Below are 21,929 nucleotides of genomic sequence, written 5' to 3'. Positions count from 1 at the left end.
CTCTAAGATGCCACAAGGACTCCTCTTTTTTTCAGAATACAAAGTTTTCTAGTTTGACTCCTTTTTATTTTTTATTAAAAACAGTTTTAATATTAATCAAAATTGGCCAGCAACTATTTTCTCTGTAATATGGTCTAAACACCTTTGACATTTGAAACACAGAATGAAAATATCTAAACAAACCAAATATGTACAGAAACTTTTCAGACCATCCACTAATAAAGCAATCTTTTTTCTTTTATTATTGCAAACATCTCTCACATCAAGTACTATGTTATACATTTCCATTTTACAAAACAAATCAGTTTAACATCAGAACTTCTGCACAGTTCATATTTCACACTGAAACCCAAATTTCTCACAAAAAGCCATAGACATAATATATTGGCCAGACCTGCTAAGACACCACATTCATATCTTAGATTTAAAAACAATTAAGCTGTGGTGAAGTTCAAAAGATTTTGATTATTTTTTTCCTACAGGGCCCCCAAGAAATGAAATTCTAATGAGTTCCTTCTCCTTGTCATTAGCCCCTGAATTATCATGCAATTCTTTATCTCACTAGGGCTAATTGTTTAAAGTGGCATGGAACTGGAGTTTCTAATTAAACATTTCTGTAAAACCAGCAAAACATAACTGGTACAATTTCCAAGGAATTTTATCAAGAGACCTGCAGGTGCTTGTATTTTAAGATACAAAACACCTTTTTCCACACTAAAAAATGAATAAGAACCACATATTTTCAAAAGTGATCATAACTTGGGGTATCTCAATTAGACATTCAAAATCAGTGGACACTTCTGAAATTTTTGGCCCTAGTTATTAATCAGTCCCCAAATTGACTAAATTTTACTCTAAAATGTACAGTAACTGTTCAATGTACCCACTGATATCAACATAATTCTAAAAATAACTCAGACTGCAAAGGACAACTAACCCTAAGGCTTTGAAATTGAAAAAATTACCATTAAAATTTAAAATACTGTAATTTTGGGGGGGTGGGGTAGGGATTGCTTTCCAAGTGAATGAGAATTTTTTGAATTTCAAATAGTCTTTAGACTTTGAGGTAGATTCTCCCCTGAAATGTATGAGTAAGTCCCCTAAACAGTTAATGGGAGCTACGCACACACATCAAGTAGAGAATATGCAAGAGGCAGCATCAACTGAAACCAATGGACTCATTCATCTTATGGTCTTACTTTTAATTATTAGAATAAAGCCCATTTCATTTCTCAGACTTTTGCCTGAAGGCATGATGGGAGGTGTGTACAGAGCTTTCTTCTTCCACATTACATCCTATTTTTTAGGAACAGTGGTCAGTTATTTCTATAGAAGTAATGGACACACAAGTCTAAAAAAATAAATGTGTCTACTTTTCTCCAGGTATTTCTCTAAACATTCCCTGCAATAGCAACTGAAATCATTGTTGAATCACTCTTCCACAGTGATAACATACAAGTGCCCTGAAGTGTGCCAAAAACTAAATGTGACTGCCTCAAGGGTGAGGTCTGGGATCATGTGATCTACTTCTACATTTCCTTCTCCGGTGAGAAATTCTGGACAGACTCATGGCACTAAGAATTTAGAGGCTTCATATGAAAATCTCATAAGCAACAATCAACCTTGATTACATTGGGGGAAACCATGAGAAAACTGGAACGAGGAGCATTAAAATTTCTCTTTGTAATATGATTTAGAGCATTAATTGCTCTCCTGTCTTCCAGTGTGTTATATAAATTGTAAAAATTCCTTTTATGGGATTTGGTCCTTTTTATCGTGAACTCCTTTAAGCAGCTATAAAACTACACAGGAAATAAAATTTACAGCAAAACTGATGTTTAATTTACACAAACTGCAAACTTTGTTAGAACCAGTTTAATAACAGTTTCAAATGGGTCTGGTTTCAAAACCCTATTTAGAAATCAATCTGTAATAAGATACATTCAGTAGAGGTATATTACTACCCATTTAAGTTCAACATGTGACCTTACGTGGGAAGTTATTTTCTAAATTCACAGAGTATGTGACAACTCTTGACAAACTTGGTATTACCACACTTAAGTGTAGTTGTGGTATTCAATTTGTTGCATCGTCCCTTTGTAGGGGGATTATCTGAAGCTCTTTGGCTATTCTCTCTCCTATGGCTCGACTACTTGCAGCAATTATTCTTCGTGACATCAAATCAAATGGTCCTCCTAAAAACAAAGTCAACAACGTAATTGGCTCGTAATCTTAGAAGAATTTTAATCTTGACAAGAATAAGCATTAAGATCAACTGTCAAAATGCAAAACTTAGTCTAGCAGAAAGTGCATTAACAAAACCAAATCTAAAAAAATTAACAATATATTACAGTGTGTAAAATCAAATTCTCAACACTAACAATGTAAAACACAATCCAGTGGCTCATTCATGTATATAGCAACCAAATTCTTCATGCTACTTAACCTTGGGAAATGCTGCTAAAGGGGATGGGGCCCTAACTCTACTTGGTTTATACCGAGTACCCCCTAACAATACTAGAAATGTGTGGTTGCATAAGGGAAGCAGCAGACATTTAACACGTTTCATTTAGAAACTACCTATATTTTATTTTTAGTTTGGAGGAATAGTAAAGGATTTGGCGAGAAATGAATCAGGGAAAAGAGTTAAAAAGAGACACAGCATGACCTCCTCCCCATCCTCCTCAGGGCAAATATTCAGCCCAGCATACAGACAGAATAGCAGAGCTGTGTGCTGAAGGAGGTTAGGAAGACATCCTCCATGCAACCCACAGAGTGGCTGAAGAGATGTTTTCCTGGGGCTATTTCAGCCCTATGGCTGATGTAAATCCTACAGGCCCCTAATTTGACTCTACCATTGAGGCAAAACTAGAACTTGACCCTTGCACTGCACAGGGAATGGCCATCAGAAATGGGGACCACCATTACCATGGAGGTGGGTGCGAGCTCTACTTGTACCCCTTTGTATGGGTCTAGATGTTCTCCACTTTCTTTGAAGCCTCTTATTGCCATTGCTTACACAAACATGGAAGGATTTTACTGTCTCTGTGGTTGAACGTATAGCAACATTTCACTTTGGCAGAATTAAAAAGTTACAATTTTTCTGTGCCAGTATAGGTATTTAGCCAATGTAATTAATTCAGATCAAATTTTGCCCCTGGATAAGCATGCACAAATCTCACTGAATTCAGCTGGTACCTAACATTCATACCTGGGAATACAATTCAGACTGATCATTTACTTTTATATCTTTTTATGCTTTCAAGGCCCGGCTTGACAAGCCCTGGCTGGGATGATTTAGTTGGTGTTGGTCCTGCTTTGAGCAGGGGATCAGACTAGATGACCTCCTGAAGTCTCTTCCAATCCTAATATTCTATGATATCCTAACAGGGAACTATACTACTGCAAGAGACTCAATGCTAGTGAGCAAGAACTTCTGCTAAGTGAACTAAAGGATAAAACAAGTGACAACTATTCCTCTGCGTTAATTTGATGGAAACACTGTTTAATAGAGTAAGAACCACCCAGATGACAGGATGACTGAAAATCTTATTGATATGGGTCCTCATTTTGGTTTGCCAGGTGGTTGACAAAAAAAGAGCAAGAGAACACCCATACACTCCAATGTTCTCCATAGCTCAGTTTTGAATGTATCCACATTAAAAAAAAAAAAATTTCCTGAAGGTTTCCTTCATTTACCTGATACATCCAGCAGCACTCCACCGGCTTCAGTAATGATAATTCCAGCTCCTGCCATATCCCAGCAATGAATGCCCATCTCATAATATGCATCGGCTCCACCAGTTGCCACAAGGCACATGTTTACAGCTGCTGTACCAACAGCTCTAATCCTAAAACAGATACAGAGATTAGTTAATTGAGAGTAGTTTACAGGAACATCAAAATATTAAAACTAACCAGACAGTGTATACTGGATAGCGTGAATGAAGCAAAGAAGGAAACTAAGGCTAATATGAAAGCATATTACTGTGAGAAATAAGCCAGTATATATTCATTCCTCTGTCTTCTCCTGCTTACTTTCTATCCTAATTGCAAACAAGTGTGCATACATTCATTCCCAGATTTCAGTTGACTAGTATTAAAAAGAAAGAGTAATTAATATAGTGAATTTAAAGGAAATCACTTTCAAAATTGCTTTCAAGGTGAAAGCATGAGGCGTGTTTAAATAACCCAAGATAAACATTATTAAAAATATCCACCTTTGAAATAATGGATAGTCCACTTTGCTTTGTGAGTGCTAATTAGTATGCAATTTAAATCGTTGTCTGATTGGAAAAGTTACTTAGCATTTCATTTCACAACTGAGTAAACAAGCAGCTTTCTTGACTTTTGCAAAAATGTAAATGCAATTCTCACATAAAACAAATAACTATGCAGTGTAAATCAGCTATAAATAGGACATTTTCAATATTCTTTTCTGTTTCATATTCACAGTACTCATCAGCATTGTTGCCCCTGAACAAGTTGTACAATTACCTTTTAGTGAACTTGTCAGATATCACATATTTTCATATATCAGACATATAACAATTCAATCTAGATTTTATTGGTAACTAAAGCAGGGTGGTGCTCAAGCCAAGGGAAGAGCCAGTTTAATCATCTGTGACCCTTGATTTACAAACAACATATAGCTGGCAGCTTAGAACTTCAAAGTGAAGATTCAGAATTGAACAGACAATACTACTGTGCTCTGAGCAAAGGTAGTTTAACTCTTCATTTCACAGAAAACTTTAAATCTGTATTCAAGTGTAGACAGGTGATACCTTGTTTCATGATATCAAAAATCTTTGTGGAAGTATGAATGGCATATGTGGTCAAGGAATCAGAAAGGAGCCTAAGAATCCTGGAAGAAAGGATATTTCCAGGCTGGTTCTCTGGGCCCAATCCTGCAATCCTTATTCATGTAAGTATTCCCACTAAACTCAGTAAGAGTACTTGTATGAATAAAAGTTACATGACCAGGACTGTAACTAGGCATTTTAGCACCCTGGGCGAGCAAGCATATTTGCTCCCCTACCGTTTTTCATCATCATTTTTCTGCCTCCACTGCTTTGTGCCCTAGGCAGCTGCCCTGCTTGACCCACCTGGGTTTCAGCCCTGTGCATGACTGGACCCTTTAAGCCAGATACATGTAAGTAAGGCTGGTCAAAAAGTATCCCTTGAAACTGTGTTTATGATAAAAAATTGACTGTGGAAAATTGAATTTTTGTGGAAAAATTTGTTGGCCAAAAACCAAAAACTACTGTCCGTGGCTGAATTTTTTTGTCTGCAGGAAAAAAAAAATTCTGAAAAGCTCTACATAACAGTTACAGTTTACCTCCTGATTTTTCTCCTTAGTTACATCAGAGAAGGGGAACCTAGATAACTGGATAGATCTTCTTTGTATCTAGTTTCTATGATTTCACATGACTTTTCCAAATGTCTGAGCCAGAAGGTATAAAACATGATTTCAGAAAAAAAATAGAAGACTTTTAATTTTTTGAACCCAGTATAAAATGATACTTTTTAGACCAGAGAAACTAACATTTAGTTCAAAGTATATACCAAAGTTTTTAAATCCACAATGCTGTTTTGATTGGCACGGAGAGTACTATATATCCTACTTTCTAAACAATAATCAATTAAGCAGGTTTTCCAAGGTAAATTCATGTTTTTTTCATTCAAGGCCTTGGGTTTAAATAAAGCCATGAGGATCTGTAAGAATAGCTGAGATTACAAAGTTTAGAACCTCTCTCCATGGGCATAATTTGGGGATGGAGGGGCATTGCCCCCCAAACTGCAAGCATCAGGCAGGTGCAGAATTTGCCCCCCCCTCCACACAGGGCCACCATTTAGGAGGGCAGGGGGACACCTGCTCACCCCTGAATTTTGTACCAGAGGTCTGCTCGTGGTGCACACCCCAGCCCCAGGAACAGCTCTTCACTGCAGCACTGTGCAGTGAGGGTCCCTTCCTCCAGGAGCCGGCAATTCACCAGTCAATTTCCTCCTCTGCTGCACTAGCTCACCGATCCCGTCCCGCTCCACCAATCAGCAGCTGAGACTATATGGAGTGACAATCCTCCAAACAGATAGTAGCGGGGCAGTGAGCAGGCCTCTGGGGGTGGGGCAGGCAAGGAGGGGGAGCACAGGGTCTCCAGTGGGTGGGGCGGGGGGGCAGAGGAGAGCATAGCACACCCCATGGTGGAGATGGGTCGGGGAGAGCACAGGGTCCCCAGTGGTGTTGGTGGGGGAGCACAGGGTCCCCTGTGGTGGCAGTGGGGAGGAGAGGGAAAGCAGAGCCCCCAGCAGTGGGGGTATTGGAACCTGCGGGGCTGGAGGGGAGGGCATAGGGCTGTGCCCTAATGGAGGAGGCAGCTGAGAGGGAACAGTCCCTACTGCAAAGATTCTGAGAGAGGGGGAGCTGCAGAAGACTGGGGGCCTAGGAGCAGCTAAGTGGGTCTTGGGGTCAGTTTGCCCTCAGAGAAGCAGTGAGCAACCTCTCCTCTCCATGGGAAGAGGCCGGGGACAGATCCTTCTGGTCCAGAGCTGTCATGTCCACTAGTGGTTGCAGCTTCAAGGACAGGTATGCGTCCGTGCTGTGCTGCAAATTCTGCCATTGGTGCTGAGCTCATGGGGGATGAAAGCTGTGCTTCTGGCCAACCCAGAGATCGACCTGTAACCCTCCGACAACCCCCCCCATCACGTAAGTCCCCTTCAGCTACCAGCTACCACCAGTAGGCATCTCAAAAGCTGACTAATATTACAGTAGCGCCCAAACACCTTAAATCAGTAGGAGTCCCCCATTGTGCTAGGCATTATACAAACCATTAAGAAGGCCCAGTTCCTGCTCCACAGATATCAATCTAATCCTTTTAATTCCATATGACAGGCGGACTAGTATTGTTATTCCCATTTTAGAGCAATGGGAACTGAGAGACAGTGTCCAAACACAGAATGGTACTTTGAGAAAATTCCATATTTTAAAGCTGAGAAAAAAACCCAGAGCTTCTAAATTATAAACAAGGCTCTTGTTTTTTTTTCTCAGCTTTAAAATATGGAATTTTCTCAGTGTTTGGTTTTAAATATTCTCCTGTGAGAAATGCTACTCAATCACTGTAGTGTTGTGATTAAGAGCCTCTGGAAATTAAGTAGATATTAAACTGAAGTGAAAACTTGAAAGTGTCAGTTTCACTCCTGTTTAAAGTCAGTTTCTAGTCTATTAGTATTTGTATTAGGGTAACACATCTAGAACCCCGGGCACATGCAGTATAAACTCACAGGGCCTTGCATTAGTAGAATGTTTCCAAAAGTTAAATTATCTAGTCCAAGCTTGGTGAACTGCAAAAAAGTAAGTAGCCTAAATGATAGAAAATAATCTAGGTTTTTCTACAATTGTGTCAACTGCTGTATTCAAGAGTAGTAATAAAGTAAGAATATACATTAAAATTTTAAACCTAACCAGTGTCCCTTTATTTAATTTTCTTTCTTTATATAGGAATTAGATATAGTGCTCCTGTCAGCTAATTTCTAAGTAGTTATCTGCAAAAAGCTAGAGTTTTCAGGTGCCTAAGTAGCCCCTTGAATCACGGCTAAAGTTGCCCCCTCCCCGCCCCCCACCTCCCAATCTGAAATGGCTCTCTGCCCATGCGTGACCCCACTGACCTGACTGGAGCTGCCTCTCTCCTCCAAATATAGAGGTCAAACTACGTCTATGCCTCTCTCTCATCATGATAAATAACAATGTTGCATAAATCTTGTCTCTTATGTACAGTTTCTTGGTAAAAGCCACAAGACAAAATTTAAACCCCCCCCCTTTTTTTTTTTTTAAATTACAGCAAAGAAAGCTGAGTTTGACTGCCATTTTCCTTCCTAAAAATCACATTTGGTGCAAGCTTCAAGCAGAGGATGAAGAACAAATTAAAAAATACCTTACCCATGAACAGGAATACTGAGAAGCCTTTCCATGTTAGAAAGGACTATCTTTAAAGTCTCTGGTTCACGGTTAGATCCCATTTCTGTTACTAAAAGTGATTTTGTAATATCTGGGAAGGGAAAAAGTGACAATTTTTTTCCCAACAGCTTGACTTACATAAGGACAATATTTAAGCATTTGAGTATATCATGCACTTTCACTGATTGCTCATTGTAATAAACATTCATCTCACATGTTCACTTTATATTCAATATAGCATAGAACTAACTATTTTTGGCTAGACACTAACAGGAAGAAAAACTTAGCAAAAAAAAAAGCACTGTCCAGTCTCACTTTGTGCATGTGTTCACTGGGATTTATTTATATCACGAATTACGATTCTTAGTAAGAATCAGAACATTTTTCAAATCGTTAAGGTCTTGATGCAGTCAAGTATTTAAACATGGACTTAACTCATGTAAGTTGAGAAACAGATGAACAGTGGTACAAATAAAGTTAGGCCTACACTTAAATGTTTTGCAGGTTCATGGCTGAAATAAGACTAATTTTTTGGTAGATTTGTCTCTGTTTCTAAACAGACCAGTTTAACAAATATAGGTGATAAAACTCCCAAATTTCTTAATTTTATTTTTATTTTATAACATTCACAAGCACGTTACGTGCTTCAAAGAAAACAAAATATGAGATCCTTCTCAAAGGGCTTACACTCTATGGACAAATAAGTGTACATTTATGCAGGGATGTGAGTGAGGAATAGTTATGAGAAAAGGAGACATTATACATCACTGGTTTCTAATAATTATATTTTGGAAAAAATAAATGTAAGAATTTCCATCCTCATTCCCCTTCCCAAAATAAGCTAATCAGTACAACTCACCTTCTTGTCCTGATACTTGAAGCTTCTGACCATTGCAAAATGCACCTTTTCCTTTCCTGCCAGTGTACATTTTGTCTTCCACACAACTGTATACAACTCCAAATTCAATCTGCAAAAAATTCTTTTCCATTAGTGTGGAAATGCCAGTTTTACATAAAGAGAGTGGTGGTTAATAATATGTTATGAATTTGATTGTATTTCTCTGTTGGATGTTAAGTAATAAAATAAATATACCTTTTTGTTGACAACAAAGCCAATTGAAACTGCCACAAATGGAAACCTTTAACACAAAACATAATATTTTACTAACTTATAATTGAGATATTATGTTTCTTTTGTTACTATACATTTTTTAAAATCCTAGTTGTACTCCAGCTATGTAATAACAGAGGAAATATGGAAGGTGTAAGCTATCAAGGGTGCTCTTCTGGAACTTTTCAGCTACTACCCTTCGCCACCAAACAGGCTCAGCAATGCGAACTGTAATTATAAAGCGTTTATTTGTTAATACTGCATCTTTTGCTTTCTAACTTTCTGGTTGATATTTGCAGCAAAATGGGTGTTTTCTTCTAACTCTGTACTAATTATACTACATAACATACTCAAGGCATGCCAGCTGTTGGTTACAGCTGGAAAGCATTCTATTTGAGAGCATTATAGTACTTGCAGAAGTTTTTGTAATACTTGCCTGGCTGTTTCTAATCAAATACAAGAAACTCAAGATCTATAATGAGATGCAATGACCACAATTGCAAACACCATTAAACATGATTACTTGAATGGTTCCAGAGAAACAGCAAAAAAACTCTAGTCTAAATGTTGCCCAATTTAAGTAATAATCAAAAATAAACAGATATACCTGTGTACAAAATTAGTAGTTCCATCAATAGGGTCAATAATCCACGTGGGATTATCTGTCAAGGTACTGCCTTCTCCAGCTGCAACAGATTCTTCTCCAATGAAACTAGGGTAGCCAAAATATATTTAAAACACGAATAGGTTAAGAGGCTAGATATTAACTTTGCTGTGGGTGATGTTTATCAGTCTTAAAAGAAAACCAGATATAACCTGAAAATTAAACAGCAGTTAATGTGAAATTTAACTGAAAACAGCTAAATTGCAATTGGTATCTCAGCAAGCTGGAGGGCTACCTGTTGAGGAGTGATATTAGTACTAGAGATAAGGAGGCACAATATTAGAGATAGTAAAAATGTTTCTATCCTTTAATATTAGTTTACAAAATTTAGCATTACTTTGAACATAAGATTGAAGTTTCTCTTATTAGAGCAGTCTGTTTTACCATTTTTCCATATATTCAGTGTCATGACATCATAGTACCATATAACGATGTAAAAAACTAGAAGACAACAGGGAATTTTGGCAAAATTGTTTTATGTAAACTGTACTAAACATAAGCAATAAGTCAATTGGGGGGCTGCCTTGGGGAGGAACGTCAATTAAGCAAAATACGTGAAATTCCCATTCAAGAAACCATTTATTTCTGAAGAACTGGGAAGGTTGAGGGATATAATTAAAAACTCTTTAGAGAATACGTGCAATTCTTGGTCATGTACGACCAGAAGGCCTTTTCCTGTGCCAAAGTGTACTATGACGACACACCATCAGGTACAAGTAGAAAATCAGAAATACTTAGACAGACCTCACAGTAAGTGCCACTTAAATATTTAACATCTGAAGTTATGGAGTTCTTCCTTAACTTCCCGGCAATCTCATATTAAATTTCCTTGAGAAAAAAGAAAGACTCCATACTTGATCCCTTCAGCCACCATTAGCAATTAAAATATCAACAGAAATTGTACCTGTGAGAAGGATATTTTTCTTTTATAGAAGAAATAATCATTTTTTCCACTTTTTGATCAGTGACTGTCACTAGATCTGCTGGTGAGCTTTTAACCATAATGGATATTTCCTCTTTCAATGCTTCCCGGACTACCTGTAAAGAATATTATTTTGTTTATAAGAAACTTCAGGAAAATACTAATTATTCTGGCTTCCAGGAAAGTCCAACACATCTTTATTCTTTTCTGACTGTAATAAGCTGATCCTAATTTACACATGTGCTTAATTTCATGTACTGCAAGTAATCTCATTTAAGGCTGGAACATCGGTCAGCTCCGTTTTGTTAGGAGCTGTTTTAAAATTTCTTACTCTTACAATATTTTAGCATTAACAATGCTTCAAAGCTGTAATAAAATATTGAATGCTGCACCTAGGTAAATTATTTCCAGGCCAGGCCATACACATGTGACTGAATCTCTGCCTCCCAGCCAAGAAAATCCTATTGAGGACTTCTAATGAAATGAGATGAACCTTTGTTTGAGGGAATGCTTACTGAGGCAGTTGAAGGGAGTTCAATATTTACTGTGATTCTGAAAACTGTGTGGCTGGTATATGCCCTCACCTTACCTGCATGCACAATAAGAGGCTACTGTATAGAAGCAGAGGCAGGAAGTGGAGACCTGCCCATCCACACTACCCCATGGCTCCTCAGAGATCTGCTAGCTCTTTTTCTTGCTCTCCTGCCATGTTAGACCACGGCCAGAGGGGAAAACCACCTATAGTGAGGGAGCAGGAGCTGTTGCCTGGCAAGGGAGAGAGCCTCAATGAAAGGGGGAGGAGGGAAGGAGAAGGCAAATTGTCTGCCCAAGGACTAGAGAGGCACCATAGCGGAAGCAGGCTTCCCGTGAGACGAGACATAGGACTGCGGAAAAACCACTCAGAGAAAATGCTGCCAGTAGCCATGCACACTGAAGTACAGTACAGAACTGTTCAGACAGAAAAACAGTGGTATGAGGGACAAATGAGATGCTACAGCAGAAAGGGAACTTAAAGGGAAACACTTTTAACCAAATTTAAAGTACCAAAAGTGTTTGTGCAACAAGGAGAAAGGATAAACCACAAATCATTGCTAAGTATCAACCTAAGGAGTTGCAAAGATTTTTTCCTAAATTAGCCTAGTCAAGAACAGGATAGTTTCCTATTTTGAACTTAATGCCGTTTTGCTTTAGAAAATTATGCTAATTTATGGGTTTTTTTTGACAAAATATAGAGGTGGAATATCTGAGCAAATTTAAAGTAAAATTCCCCTAAAAGACATACACGAGTTTCTCTAGACAGTAATTTATAAGTAAGTTTACATACCTCTCCAGCCTTTCTTGCTAAAGTAACTGCATAATCCATGCATTGTTGCCAAGGATCAGCCATCTTATCCTAGGTACAGTACCTATTGGGTAGATTTGTTAATTTCTTAATACAGTAAAAGCTGCGTCATCTGGCACTTTACCAACCGGAAAACTCTAGAAACCGGCATTTCTGCTATCTCCCAATACAAATCTTCAATGAGTTTGCCAGGTGTCCGGTTGTCCCTGCTGCACCTAGGCAGAGGAACGACCAAGGGGGCTCCGTGTGCTGCCCCACCCTGTGTGCTGGCTCCGCAGCTCCCGCTGGCCGGGAACTGTAGCCAGTGGGAGCTGTAGGGGTGGCGCCTGTGGGCAGAGGCAGCACACAGAGCTGCCCGGTTGCGCCTCCGCCTAGGGGCATGACGCTACTTGCAGGGAGATGCCCAAGGTGAGCACTGCCCGGATCTGGGACTCTGAACCCCTCTCCCGCACCCCAACCCCCACACCCTGAACCCTTCTCCCGCACCCAAACTCCCTCCCTCCATTGGTAAGTACAACTCTTAGTTAACCAGAATTTTTAACTAACCAGCACCCCCCATTATGCTCATCCAAAGATGCTAGACAATGAAAGCTTGCCTTTTCTCCACAGTACAGGGGTTAATTCATGAAAACACTAAAGCTTTGCTTTGTTCATGCATTGCTGGGTAATTTGAAGTTTAGATCATTATTATTAGTTTTCTATACTTTTAAAAACAAGCAGGCAAGATTAAATCCAAGACACTAATAAGCATAGACCCTGAAACTGGAAAGACATACATGTGTGCTTAACTTTACATAGGGTGGGCAGTCAGCGACTTTGATGGGAGTAATAACCATGTATAAAGTTGTTAGAATTTTCACTATAATTTGCTTTGGATGAAAAACTGGCATATTTCTAACTATTTTTAAACCAAGTTTGGGTTAAGTTACTTCAGACATTTTAAAACCAGAAAGCAAAATAAGTAACTGTCCTATTTTGGAGATACATTCCACACTCAGACCCCTCAAAAATGGTTAATTCCCCATAGAAAAATTTACAGAATATCGCAATTACTTTAGTACACAGTTGCCTGTACATCCTCAAGATATTCTGAACCAGTCTGAAAACACACGATCAATATTATAATTTAGGTAAGTCTGCACAAGCAGTGTAATACACAATGTGCTACACAATATTTTTAGATAAAATTAATTTTAATGACATAAAATTAGTGTGTGACCCACTAGATTATATGAACTGTAGGAACCTCTTGCATTTCTAGGGATTATTTATTTATTTATTTGAAACAGAAAGTAGAGTCCTAGTACTCTAAAACCTATTCTGGACAACCTGCTTTAACCTGATGGGTCCACCACTGAACTCCATCAATACTGCTCCTGAAACTGACAAAGGCATTGCTAAAAAGCAACACAATGCAAAGTATTCTTCCCATGGCAGAAAAGTCTGTTGAATTAAGAGCATGCTGTCAATATATTTAAATATCACAGCACTTATAATAAAGATTGCTGTAGAAATGTAAAAATAATCATGTTAGCCTACTGGATTTAGTAGGAATGGCATTAAATAAAGTTATATAGCCAGTAAAGATCTATGATGATAATGCGTAAAGTTACTATATTTCAGGTTCCCCAAAAAAGGATACTGCCGGAGGTGGGGGGGGGGGACAGGGTGCAGCTGGAGGGGGTATTTGGGGACACACTAGAGGGGTGTATGTGTTACTGGGAGGCAGGGTTGCCACCTTTCTCATTGCTGATAACCAGACCCCTGAGGCCCCGCCTCCTGCCCCACCTCTTTCCCACAAGGTCTGTCTCTGCTTCCCCTCTTCCCTCAAGGCACCACTCCCATTGCTGGTTCCTCCCCTCCACCACTTCGCTGATCGTCTCAAGGAGCCTGCCTGCAGGTAGAAGGCAGCCCCAGTTGAGCAGGGGCTTGTGCAGATTTATGATCCAGTGCCCCTCCTGCCCCACAGTAACCGTATTTTTGATTTGGTTGCCGGTCCTCTTTTCCACTGGACTTTCAGGTAAAAAAATCAGGCACCTGCCAACCATAAATTGCACCCAGAAGCCAAAACCCTGACTGTCTGGGTAAAACCTGAACTGGTGGTAACCCTATTGGGAGAGAGCACTGGGGGTTGCTAGAAGGGTGTGTATACTGGGAGGCGTGCCTGAGGGATGCGGGAGGAGATACCTCCACCCTTACCCCAGAGATGGTGGGGGGGGTAGTGTTGCTCCCTACCATGGTGGCAGGATGCTGGTGCAGACCTAGGATACATTGCCAGCCTGTCAATCGGCACCTTCCTGCAGCTCTCTCCCTAGGGCTGGGACCCAGGACCCGGGTGGGCTGGGAGCCGACAGCCGTGGCTGCAGCGGAAGGGACCAATCAGGGCAGGAAGACAGACAGCTCTGTCTGAGCTGCAATGTTGGCTCACAAAAATCCCAGGCATTGCCTCTCATTTGGAAAAAGTCTTCCCGGGCAGAGAGAGGATCACAGAATATGATGTGTCCAAGGAAACCCAGACGTAGGCTGGGAACCCTAGATAACGGGACCTTAGAACGAGCAGCAGGTAAGACAATCCGCCAACTTTATCCCTGGCCACCGGAGTGAGGCCTTGCCTACCAATGGAAACTGACCGAAACAGCTGTTCTGGAGTAATGAGCCCGGCATAATCCCTGCGCGCGCACCTGGTGTGCGACGGAAGCGCCCTCTTCTGCTTCAGTTCAATCCACTCCGGAGCCACTCCGGATCCAGGTGCCCCACCCGCGACGGCAACGCTCACAGCGGAGAGCAGCCGCGAAGTAACGGCTAGGGCTGGCTACGGAACAACCCAGGAGCGCGCCCCCTCCCCCCCCCGCGAGCCGACTCCCACACCCCGCCGGCCCGCGGCTATCCCGCTCGCTCACTGCCCCCGCGAGCGTAACCCCCGAACCGGGCCGCGCCTGCGCTCGGGGCCCAGCGCCCCCAGCCGCCCCCCGCGCGACCCCGAGAGTCTCTGCTCGGCGGCTACCGGGGACCCGCGGTGCTGTTTGTGCCGCTACACCGGCGCCTCCGCCGGCTGACACCGACCCGCCTGAGGCCGTCGGACGCCGGGTAGCCCCGGGCGGGGCGTCCCCCGCCGCTTACCTCACGCAGCCCGTGCCCGGCTCCCTGTCAGTGCTGGGGCTGAGGCAGTGACCCTCGGAGAAGCATCCCGAGCTGGTGCGCATGCGCGACCGCGAGCCCTTTGCCGCCACCTTCCCTTCCTTGGGCCCGATTTCCCCCTCCTCCCCGCCCTGTCTGACCGGCCGTCCCTCTGCGCCTGCGCGAGGCTAGTCCTGCTCGGCGTCCCTCCACGCCCCGCGTTCTCGGGGCAGCCCCAGGACAGGGGGGAGGGGTGATCTCGGGGACGGAGGACGAGGGGGTTTTAGGCCAGGTCTGCCCGTGACGATACTAGCGGGACCGTGCGGGTTTCAGGGGGCGTGACACGCGGGGACTCGGCAGATTCTGGGGCCGAGGCATTTATCCAGCGCGCTCTCTCGCTGGTCCCTGTGGCCCGCCGGACCCACTGCTCCCCATCTCCGCTGGCCTCCCCGCCGCCTGTATCGTTGTGCCAGCTGTCACTCCTGCCTCGGGGGTGCGGAGGTGGATTAAGCTTTTGAGGAGACCTGGGCCAGAGCCCTGCAGCCCCACCCCGCCCCCTGCGCGGGAAATGGGGTTGAGGCATGGGGGGTTACCCTGCTCTGCCCACCCGGCACTCCTGCCAGGGAATGGGGCCAGCCCCCGTGCCCCAATCTGGCAGGAGCAGGGCCAGCCCCCAGGTCTGCTCCGCGGCAGGAGTGCTAGCACGTTGAGGCACGGGGGGCACCCCCATGGGCCCAGTGGCTAATCCGCCACGGTTGTGGTGCATTCCCATGGTCTACCTACCTCATTGCCATCCAAGTTCAGGGATGCTGCTGTATTCCCTTTCCATCGTCCAGTAATGGTACCCATTCTAAGCTCTGCAGACAACACCTCTTTTGGGTGCAGACCTGTGTCTCTTTATCCCTCCTGCTCAGGGTATTTCCATGCTGCACAGTTCCCTGCCTACAGGGTGAATTTCCCCAGGAAATCAGACAGCCTCAGCAGGCCTGCTTTACCTTCTCAGAGATAACAAACAATGTAATTGCCTACAGTTAATTTACCACACAGTTCTTTCTAAGCAAACACATTTATTATTAAGGTAAAAGCATTAGAGAGACAACGCATTAAAAACAATAAAAAACCTACATGCATGCCAATTAGCTAGATCACTCACAACTTCAACAAGGGCTCTAGCAGGTGAACAGTCCTTCAGTCCCCACACTGGCAGTTTTGTTTGGTCACAGATTCATAACACTGTTACCTCAGAACAAGCATGCTCATGAATCTGAGATTCCCTTCCTTCCTTTGGGTATCTGATCTGGCCTTACATAATAGGTGATCAGAAGACAAAAGGTCCCCTTCTCAAGAGGTAGCATCAAGAGATTGGGTTCAGAGGTGAGAAATTTACATTCCTTCCCTCCAGATATTTCCTAAGAAACTCACTCAACTTTAAAAGTTCACACTGTTTCTAACTAGTCAGGTCTCCTCCCTAGAGACATTACATACAGGTCCACAACAAACATTTGCCTTTTGAATACAATGAACTTCTAAGGGTATGTCTACCCTGGCAGAGTTACAGTGCGAGCAATTACAGTGCTGCTCAGAGAGTGCTGAAAGGAAACTGCTGTTGTTTGTTCACGCTGACAGCTGCCTGCGCAATAGCGTGTTCACACTTGCGGCACTTGCAGCGGTATTCAGAGCAGTGCACTCTGGACAGCTATCCCACAGAGCATCTCTTCCTCTTCCGCCACTAAGAGTTGTGGGAAGGCGGAGGGGGTCACGGGGCATCCTGGGTCCGGATGGCTTTGCATCCCATCCATGCCTGTGCTTTCATCTGCATTTGGTGCCATCTTTCAATGATATGTGTACTGCGCACTCTGCCTCTTTGGTCTGCAGGAATGGATCCCGAACTGTTGACCAGTATGCTGCTCGCTCTCACTAATACATCACAAGTGATAGTGAAGTTATTCCTTAAACTACAAAGACAAGAGTAGTGTAGCTACAACATGAGATTGCTTGTGGCATTCACGGAGGTGCTGACCACAGTGGAACACCACTTTTGGGCTCGGGAAACAAGCACTGAGTGGTGGAATCACATCTGGGATGACAAGCAGTGGCTGCAGAACTTTCGGATGAGGAAAGCCACATTCATGGGACCGTGTGATGAGCTCACCCCACCCCTGCAGTGCAAGGACACAAGAATGAGAGATGCCCTGCCATTGGAGAAACGATTGCAGTGGCGATTGCAGTGTAGAACCTGGCTATTCCAGACTGCTACCGATTGGTCAAGAACCAGTTCGGAGTGGGAAAGTCGACGGTTGGACTTGTGTTGACAGAAGTGTGCAGGGCCATTAATCGCATCCTGCTCCAAAAGACCGTTACTCTGGGCAACATGCGTGACATTGTGGCTGGCTTTGCACAAATGGGCTTCCCTAACTGCGGAGGGGCAATAGATGGCATACATATTCCAATTCTGGCACCAGACCACCTAGCCACCAAGTACATTAATCGGAAGGAGTATTTCCCAATGGTTCTCCAGGCGCTTGTGGATCACCAAAGGCAGTTCACGGACATTAACGCAGGCTGGTCCGGAAAGGTGCATGATGCATGCATCTTTCGGAACACTGGCCTGTTCAGGAAGCTGCGAGCGGGGACTTTCTTCCCCATCACCATAGGGGAAGTCGAAATACCCATTATGATCCTGGGACACTCTGCCTACCCCTTAATGCTGTGGCTTATGAAGCCATACACGGGGCATCTTGACAGCAGCCAGGAGTTCAACAACAGGCTGAGCAAGTGCTGAATGACTACTGAGTGTGCTTTTGGCGGTTTAAAGGCCCGCTGGCACTGCCCATATGGGAGGCTGAACCTGGCCAATGACAATATTCCTATGCTTATAGCCGCGTGCTGTACACTCCATAATATTTGTGAAGGGAAGGGTAAAAGATTCACTCGGGCCAGACTGCTGAGGCGAAGCACCTGAAGGCTGAATTTGAACAGCCAGAGACCAGGGCTATTAGAAGGGCGCAGCATGGGGCTATAAGGATCAGAGATGCCTTGAGGCAGCAATCTGAAGCTGAAAGCCACTAATCTTTGTTGCTATGCTCAGGAGTGCAGTGCTTGTAATGCTAGGAGGTGATTGTGATGATGGACTATGAAGGTTTAAGAAAACTGCCTGTTGCTTTGCAGGGCTCTGTTTGCTTTCAATTAATGGAATAAAGATTGCTTTCAAACCAAAACAATTTTTTTTTTTTATTAAAAAACAACAACTGGAGGAGAGAGACAAGCAAAAAAAGACATCAGCACCGAGGGGGATGGGGGAAGGGAGGGTCCCAGGAGGAGGTAGGGTCCCAAGACAGTTAAAGATTTGTGTATGTCCAGGTATCATATCCAACCTTCTCCTTTGGAGTACAGTGAAGCAGGTACTGTATTTCAGCAGGGCTAAACTGCAGAGGGACGGGTGTTGAGTGCAGTGGGTACCAGAAGTCCTCATTGCAAGGTATTTACAGGCCAGATATGCTAAACATTCATATGCCCCTTCACACTTCAACCACTATTCCAGGGGACATGTGTCCATGCTGATGACGGGTTCTACTCGATAACAATCAAAAGCATTACGGACCGACACATGTTCATTTTCATTATCTGAGTCAGATGCCACCAGCAGAAGGCTGATTTTCTTTTTTGGTAGTTCGGGTTCTGGGGTTTCCACATTGGAGTGTTGCTCTTTTATACTTCTGAAAGCATGCTCTACACCTCGTCCCTCTCAGATTTTTGAAGGCAGTTCAGATTCTTAAACCTTGGGTTGAGTGCTGTAGCTATCTTTAGAAATCTCACATTGGTATCTTCTTTGCATTTTGTAAAATCTGCAGTGAAACTGTTATTAAAATGAACAAACTGTGCTGGGGCATCATCCAAGACTGCTATAACATGAAATATATGGCAGAATGTGGGTAAAACAGAGCAGGGGACATACAAATCTTCCCAAGGAGTTCAGACACAAATTTAATTTACACATTTTTTTAACAAGCACCACCAGCATGGAAGCATGTCTTCTGGAATGGTGGCCAAAGCATGAAGGGGCATACGAATGTTTAGCATATCTGCCACGTAAATACCTTGCAATGCTGGCTACAAAAGTGCCATGCAAATGCCTGTTCTCACTTTCTGGTGACATTGTAAATAAGAAGAGGGCAGCATTATCTCCTGTAAACGTAAACAAACTTGTTTGTGTTAGCAATTGGCTGAACAAGAAGTTGGACTGAGTGGACTTGTACGTTCTAAAGTTTCACAGTTTTGTTTTGGAGTGCAGTTATGTAACAAAAAAATTTACATTCGTAACCTGCACTTTCACGAGAAAGATTGCACTGCAGATTGTATGAGGTGAATTGAAAAATACTATTTCTTTTGTTTATGATTTTTACAGCGCAAATATTAGTAATAAAAAATAATATACACTTTGATTTCAATTACAACACAATACAATATGTATGAAAATGTAGAAAAACAAAAAATATTTAATAAATTTTAATTGGTATTCTATTGTTTAACAGTGCAATTAAAACTGTGATTAATAGTGACTAATTTTTTAAATCTGATTAATATATTTGAGTTACTTGCTTGAGTTAATTGCGATTAATCGACAGCCCTACTTATTAGTTCCTTACATATGTTCTTCCCTAGAAAACAGAAGCACATTCCCTTCCCTGCCATCCCTGCAGTGCATCTGGTAAATTCATTTAACAATCTGAAAATCGTAATACAACTACAGGAAATGGTCAAACAGCAGCAAATTTTCATGCATGTTATCCAATAGCAAAACAGGAATGATTAGTAATGAGCTGAATATCAAGATCTTTTGTCTCTTTCACTGAAGTCCAATCAGTACAAGATCATTATCACAGAAATTACTGGGTTGCCAAATGATCTATCCAGACCCTGTCACACCTTGTATGGAAATGGAGGCTGCACTGAGGTTACAGCAGCTGGAGGATGGAGAGTGCAATGCCTCGTAGACACTTGAGCATGACCAGATTGCTGCTCCAACTGGTGGCAAGGGCCACATCTTGAGGGAAAAAAAAACAGGCAGAATTATGCATCCACATTTGCACATGCCATTTCTGAAACTGTGCCCAAAAATGGGTATTTAGACACTTAGCTGCCCATTTGTTTGCACAGTTGCCCAAGTAAACAAGGGCCTGGCAGGGTAGTCATTGGGGGAATGGTCCCTTTTGCAGAAGCAGACGCTGGAGAAGGAACTGTATTCAGAACTTCTACACATTGTGACTTGTAGGGAGAGCGGGGGTGTACAGGTTTGGTTTTGGAGACTTAGATACAGTTTGGCCTGCCTGGTTGTGGTTTTGGAATGGTGTCTACTTCCACTTCCAGGTTTGGGCATAACGACATTATTCATGTGGTATTTCCTCCCTGCTCAGAGCCCCAGCTCTACCTTAGATCCACCTTCCATTTCTCTCAACCCCAGCAACAATCCTCGGTTCCTCCTGAGCTCTCCCTCGCCTATATACGTCTACCTCTCCTAGAGGCTTGGCATGACTCCTGCCCCTGAGAGTCCAGACCCTCTTATAAAGGTGCATAGTTCCTCAGGGACTATGAGGAAGCACAGAATAAGGAATGAAGGCTGACACTTCACCCTCAGCCATGTGGTGATAGCTTTCAAATCCTTTAATAATGCCCCATCACAAAGAGCCTTAAAGAGGGACCGAGAGGTTAAAGGTAAACAAGCAGCAGCCTTCTGGCATATCCAGATGGGGGGTAAGAAGAGATGCTGCCAGCATACATGCTCATATTTAAAGACCGACAAGCCAAGAGGAAAAGCCAAGTCAAGATAGAAAATTAAGGGGAGATTTTTCATTGAGTTGGGCACCTTACTGCCCTTAGTGGCTTTGAAAATTTCCTCACTAATGACTAGCTGCCTACCTATCACAAGACAGTTACCATGAGAGAAAAAGGGGTAAAGGGTGAACAGTGCTAATGTTCATCTGGAGATTTACCAGCTCACAAGAAAAAAAGCACAAGTCAGAGAGGCCCCCAATCTTCCCAACTCTGGGTTTCCTGACTTCTCACTCCCTTAGGTTCGGTCTGCCATTCTCAGAGGGTAAGAGCTTGCTCTACCGAACTCCTTAAAAGCTGCATAGGCAAACCCCTTCACTTAGACGCCTTCCCATCCTGCCTACTCCTGTATGTCAGGCTGTCACTCCCCTTTGTGTAAACTCCCATTCTGAAAGCATCAAAAGCTTTGCACATGTAAGACAACCTGAGCTTTCTGCTGCATAAACCTGCAGGGCCTGCCTGTAACATTATTGTGTTGAATGTGCAGCATGGGACATGGGTCCCTGCCTGGGAGAAGACACCTGTTTAAACTCAAATATCTCTGATAATTAGCTAAATAACATTTTACATGTTATGAAAATGTACTTGTCTTTGGTACTTATATGGCCCCAATTACTGTAGAAATTAAGTGCCTCAGAATCTTTAATATACACCTCTACCCCGATATAATGCGGTCTGATATAACGCGTATTCGGATATAACGCGGTAAAGCAGCGCTCCGGGGAGCGGGGCTACTTTAACTCGCTATATCAGAATTCGTGTTTCCGCAAGCGGTTCCTCTGCACCCGCCCTTTACTTGCTGCAGCCCCACCCGCCCCAGCTCACCTCCGCTCCGGCAGAGGTGGAGTGGAGGTGGGCGGGGGAAGGGGGGCGCAGAGGAACCACTCCCCGCCCCAGCTCACCTCTGCTCTGCCTCCTCCCCCGAGTGCGCTGCTGCCACTCCGCTTCTCCCCTGCCCCCTCCCTTCCTTCCTTCCAGGCTTCCCATGCCAAA

At 43.1% G+C, this 21,929-nt stretch overlaps 1 protein-coding gene across 5 annotated transcripts; it reads right to left on the bottom strand.

The window, feature by feature from the left end:
- Window positions 1–216: 216 nt before the first annotated feature.
- Window positions 217–15,298, bottom strand: IMPA1 (inositol monophosphatase 1). Of its 5 annotated transcripts, XM_043539421.1 has the most exons (10): window positions 15,111–15,237; window positions 13,044–13,089; window positions 11,973–12,054; window positions 10,631–10,764; window positions 9,670–9,774; window positions 9,045–9,090; window positions 8,811–8,919; window positions 7,934–8,042; window positions 3,700–3,851; window positions 217–2,195 (listed from the first exon to the last, which is right to left on the bottom strand). In XM_043539421.1, exons 3-10 carry the CDS (start codon window positions 12,033–12,035, stop codon window positions 2,077–2,079), a joined length of 837 nt encoding a protein of 278 aa, XP_043395356.1. In that variant the 5' UTR covers window positions 12,036–12,054; window positions 13,044–13,089; window positions 15,111–15,237; the 3' UTR covers window positions 217–2,076. The 5 variants fall into 5 exon arrangements, with proteins under 5 accessions (XP_043395356.1, XP_007052995.1, XP_027674382.1 ...); XM_007052933.4 differs by lacking the exon at window positions 13,044–13,089 and having other exon boundaries at window positions 15,111–15,298; XM_027818581.3 differs by lacking the exons at window positions 13,044–13,089; window positions 15,111–15,237 and adding an exon at window positions 14,621–15,074.
- Between the last annotated feature and the right edge of the window lie 6,631 nt (window positions 15,299–21,929).

The sequence above is a fragment of the Chelonia mydas genome, chromosome 2 (genome assembly GCF_015237465.2).
Source record: "Chelonia mydas isolate rCheMyd1 chromosome 2, rCheMyd1.pri.v2, whole genome shotgun sequence".
NCBI lineage: Eukaryota > Metazoa > Chordata > Testudines > Cheloniidae > Chelonia > Chelonia mydas.
This window is presented reverse-complemented; position numbering and strand designations above follow the sequence as displayed.

Coding starts and splice junctions, on each gene's coding strand:
- IMPA1 (XM_007052933.4), bottom strand. CDS start 12,035: ATGGCTGATCCTTGGCAACAATGCATGGATTATGCAGTTACTTTAGCA. Junction 10,765..11,972: donor TAGCAAGAAAGGCTGGAGAG/GTATGTAAACTT, acceptor TATTCTTTACAG/GTAGTCCGGGAAGCATTGAA. Junction 9,775..10,630: donor GAAAAATATCCTTCTCACAG/GTACAATTTCTG, acceptor TGGCTACCCTAG/TTTCATTGGAGAAGAATCTG.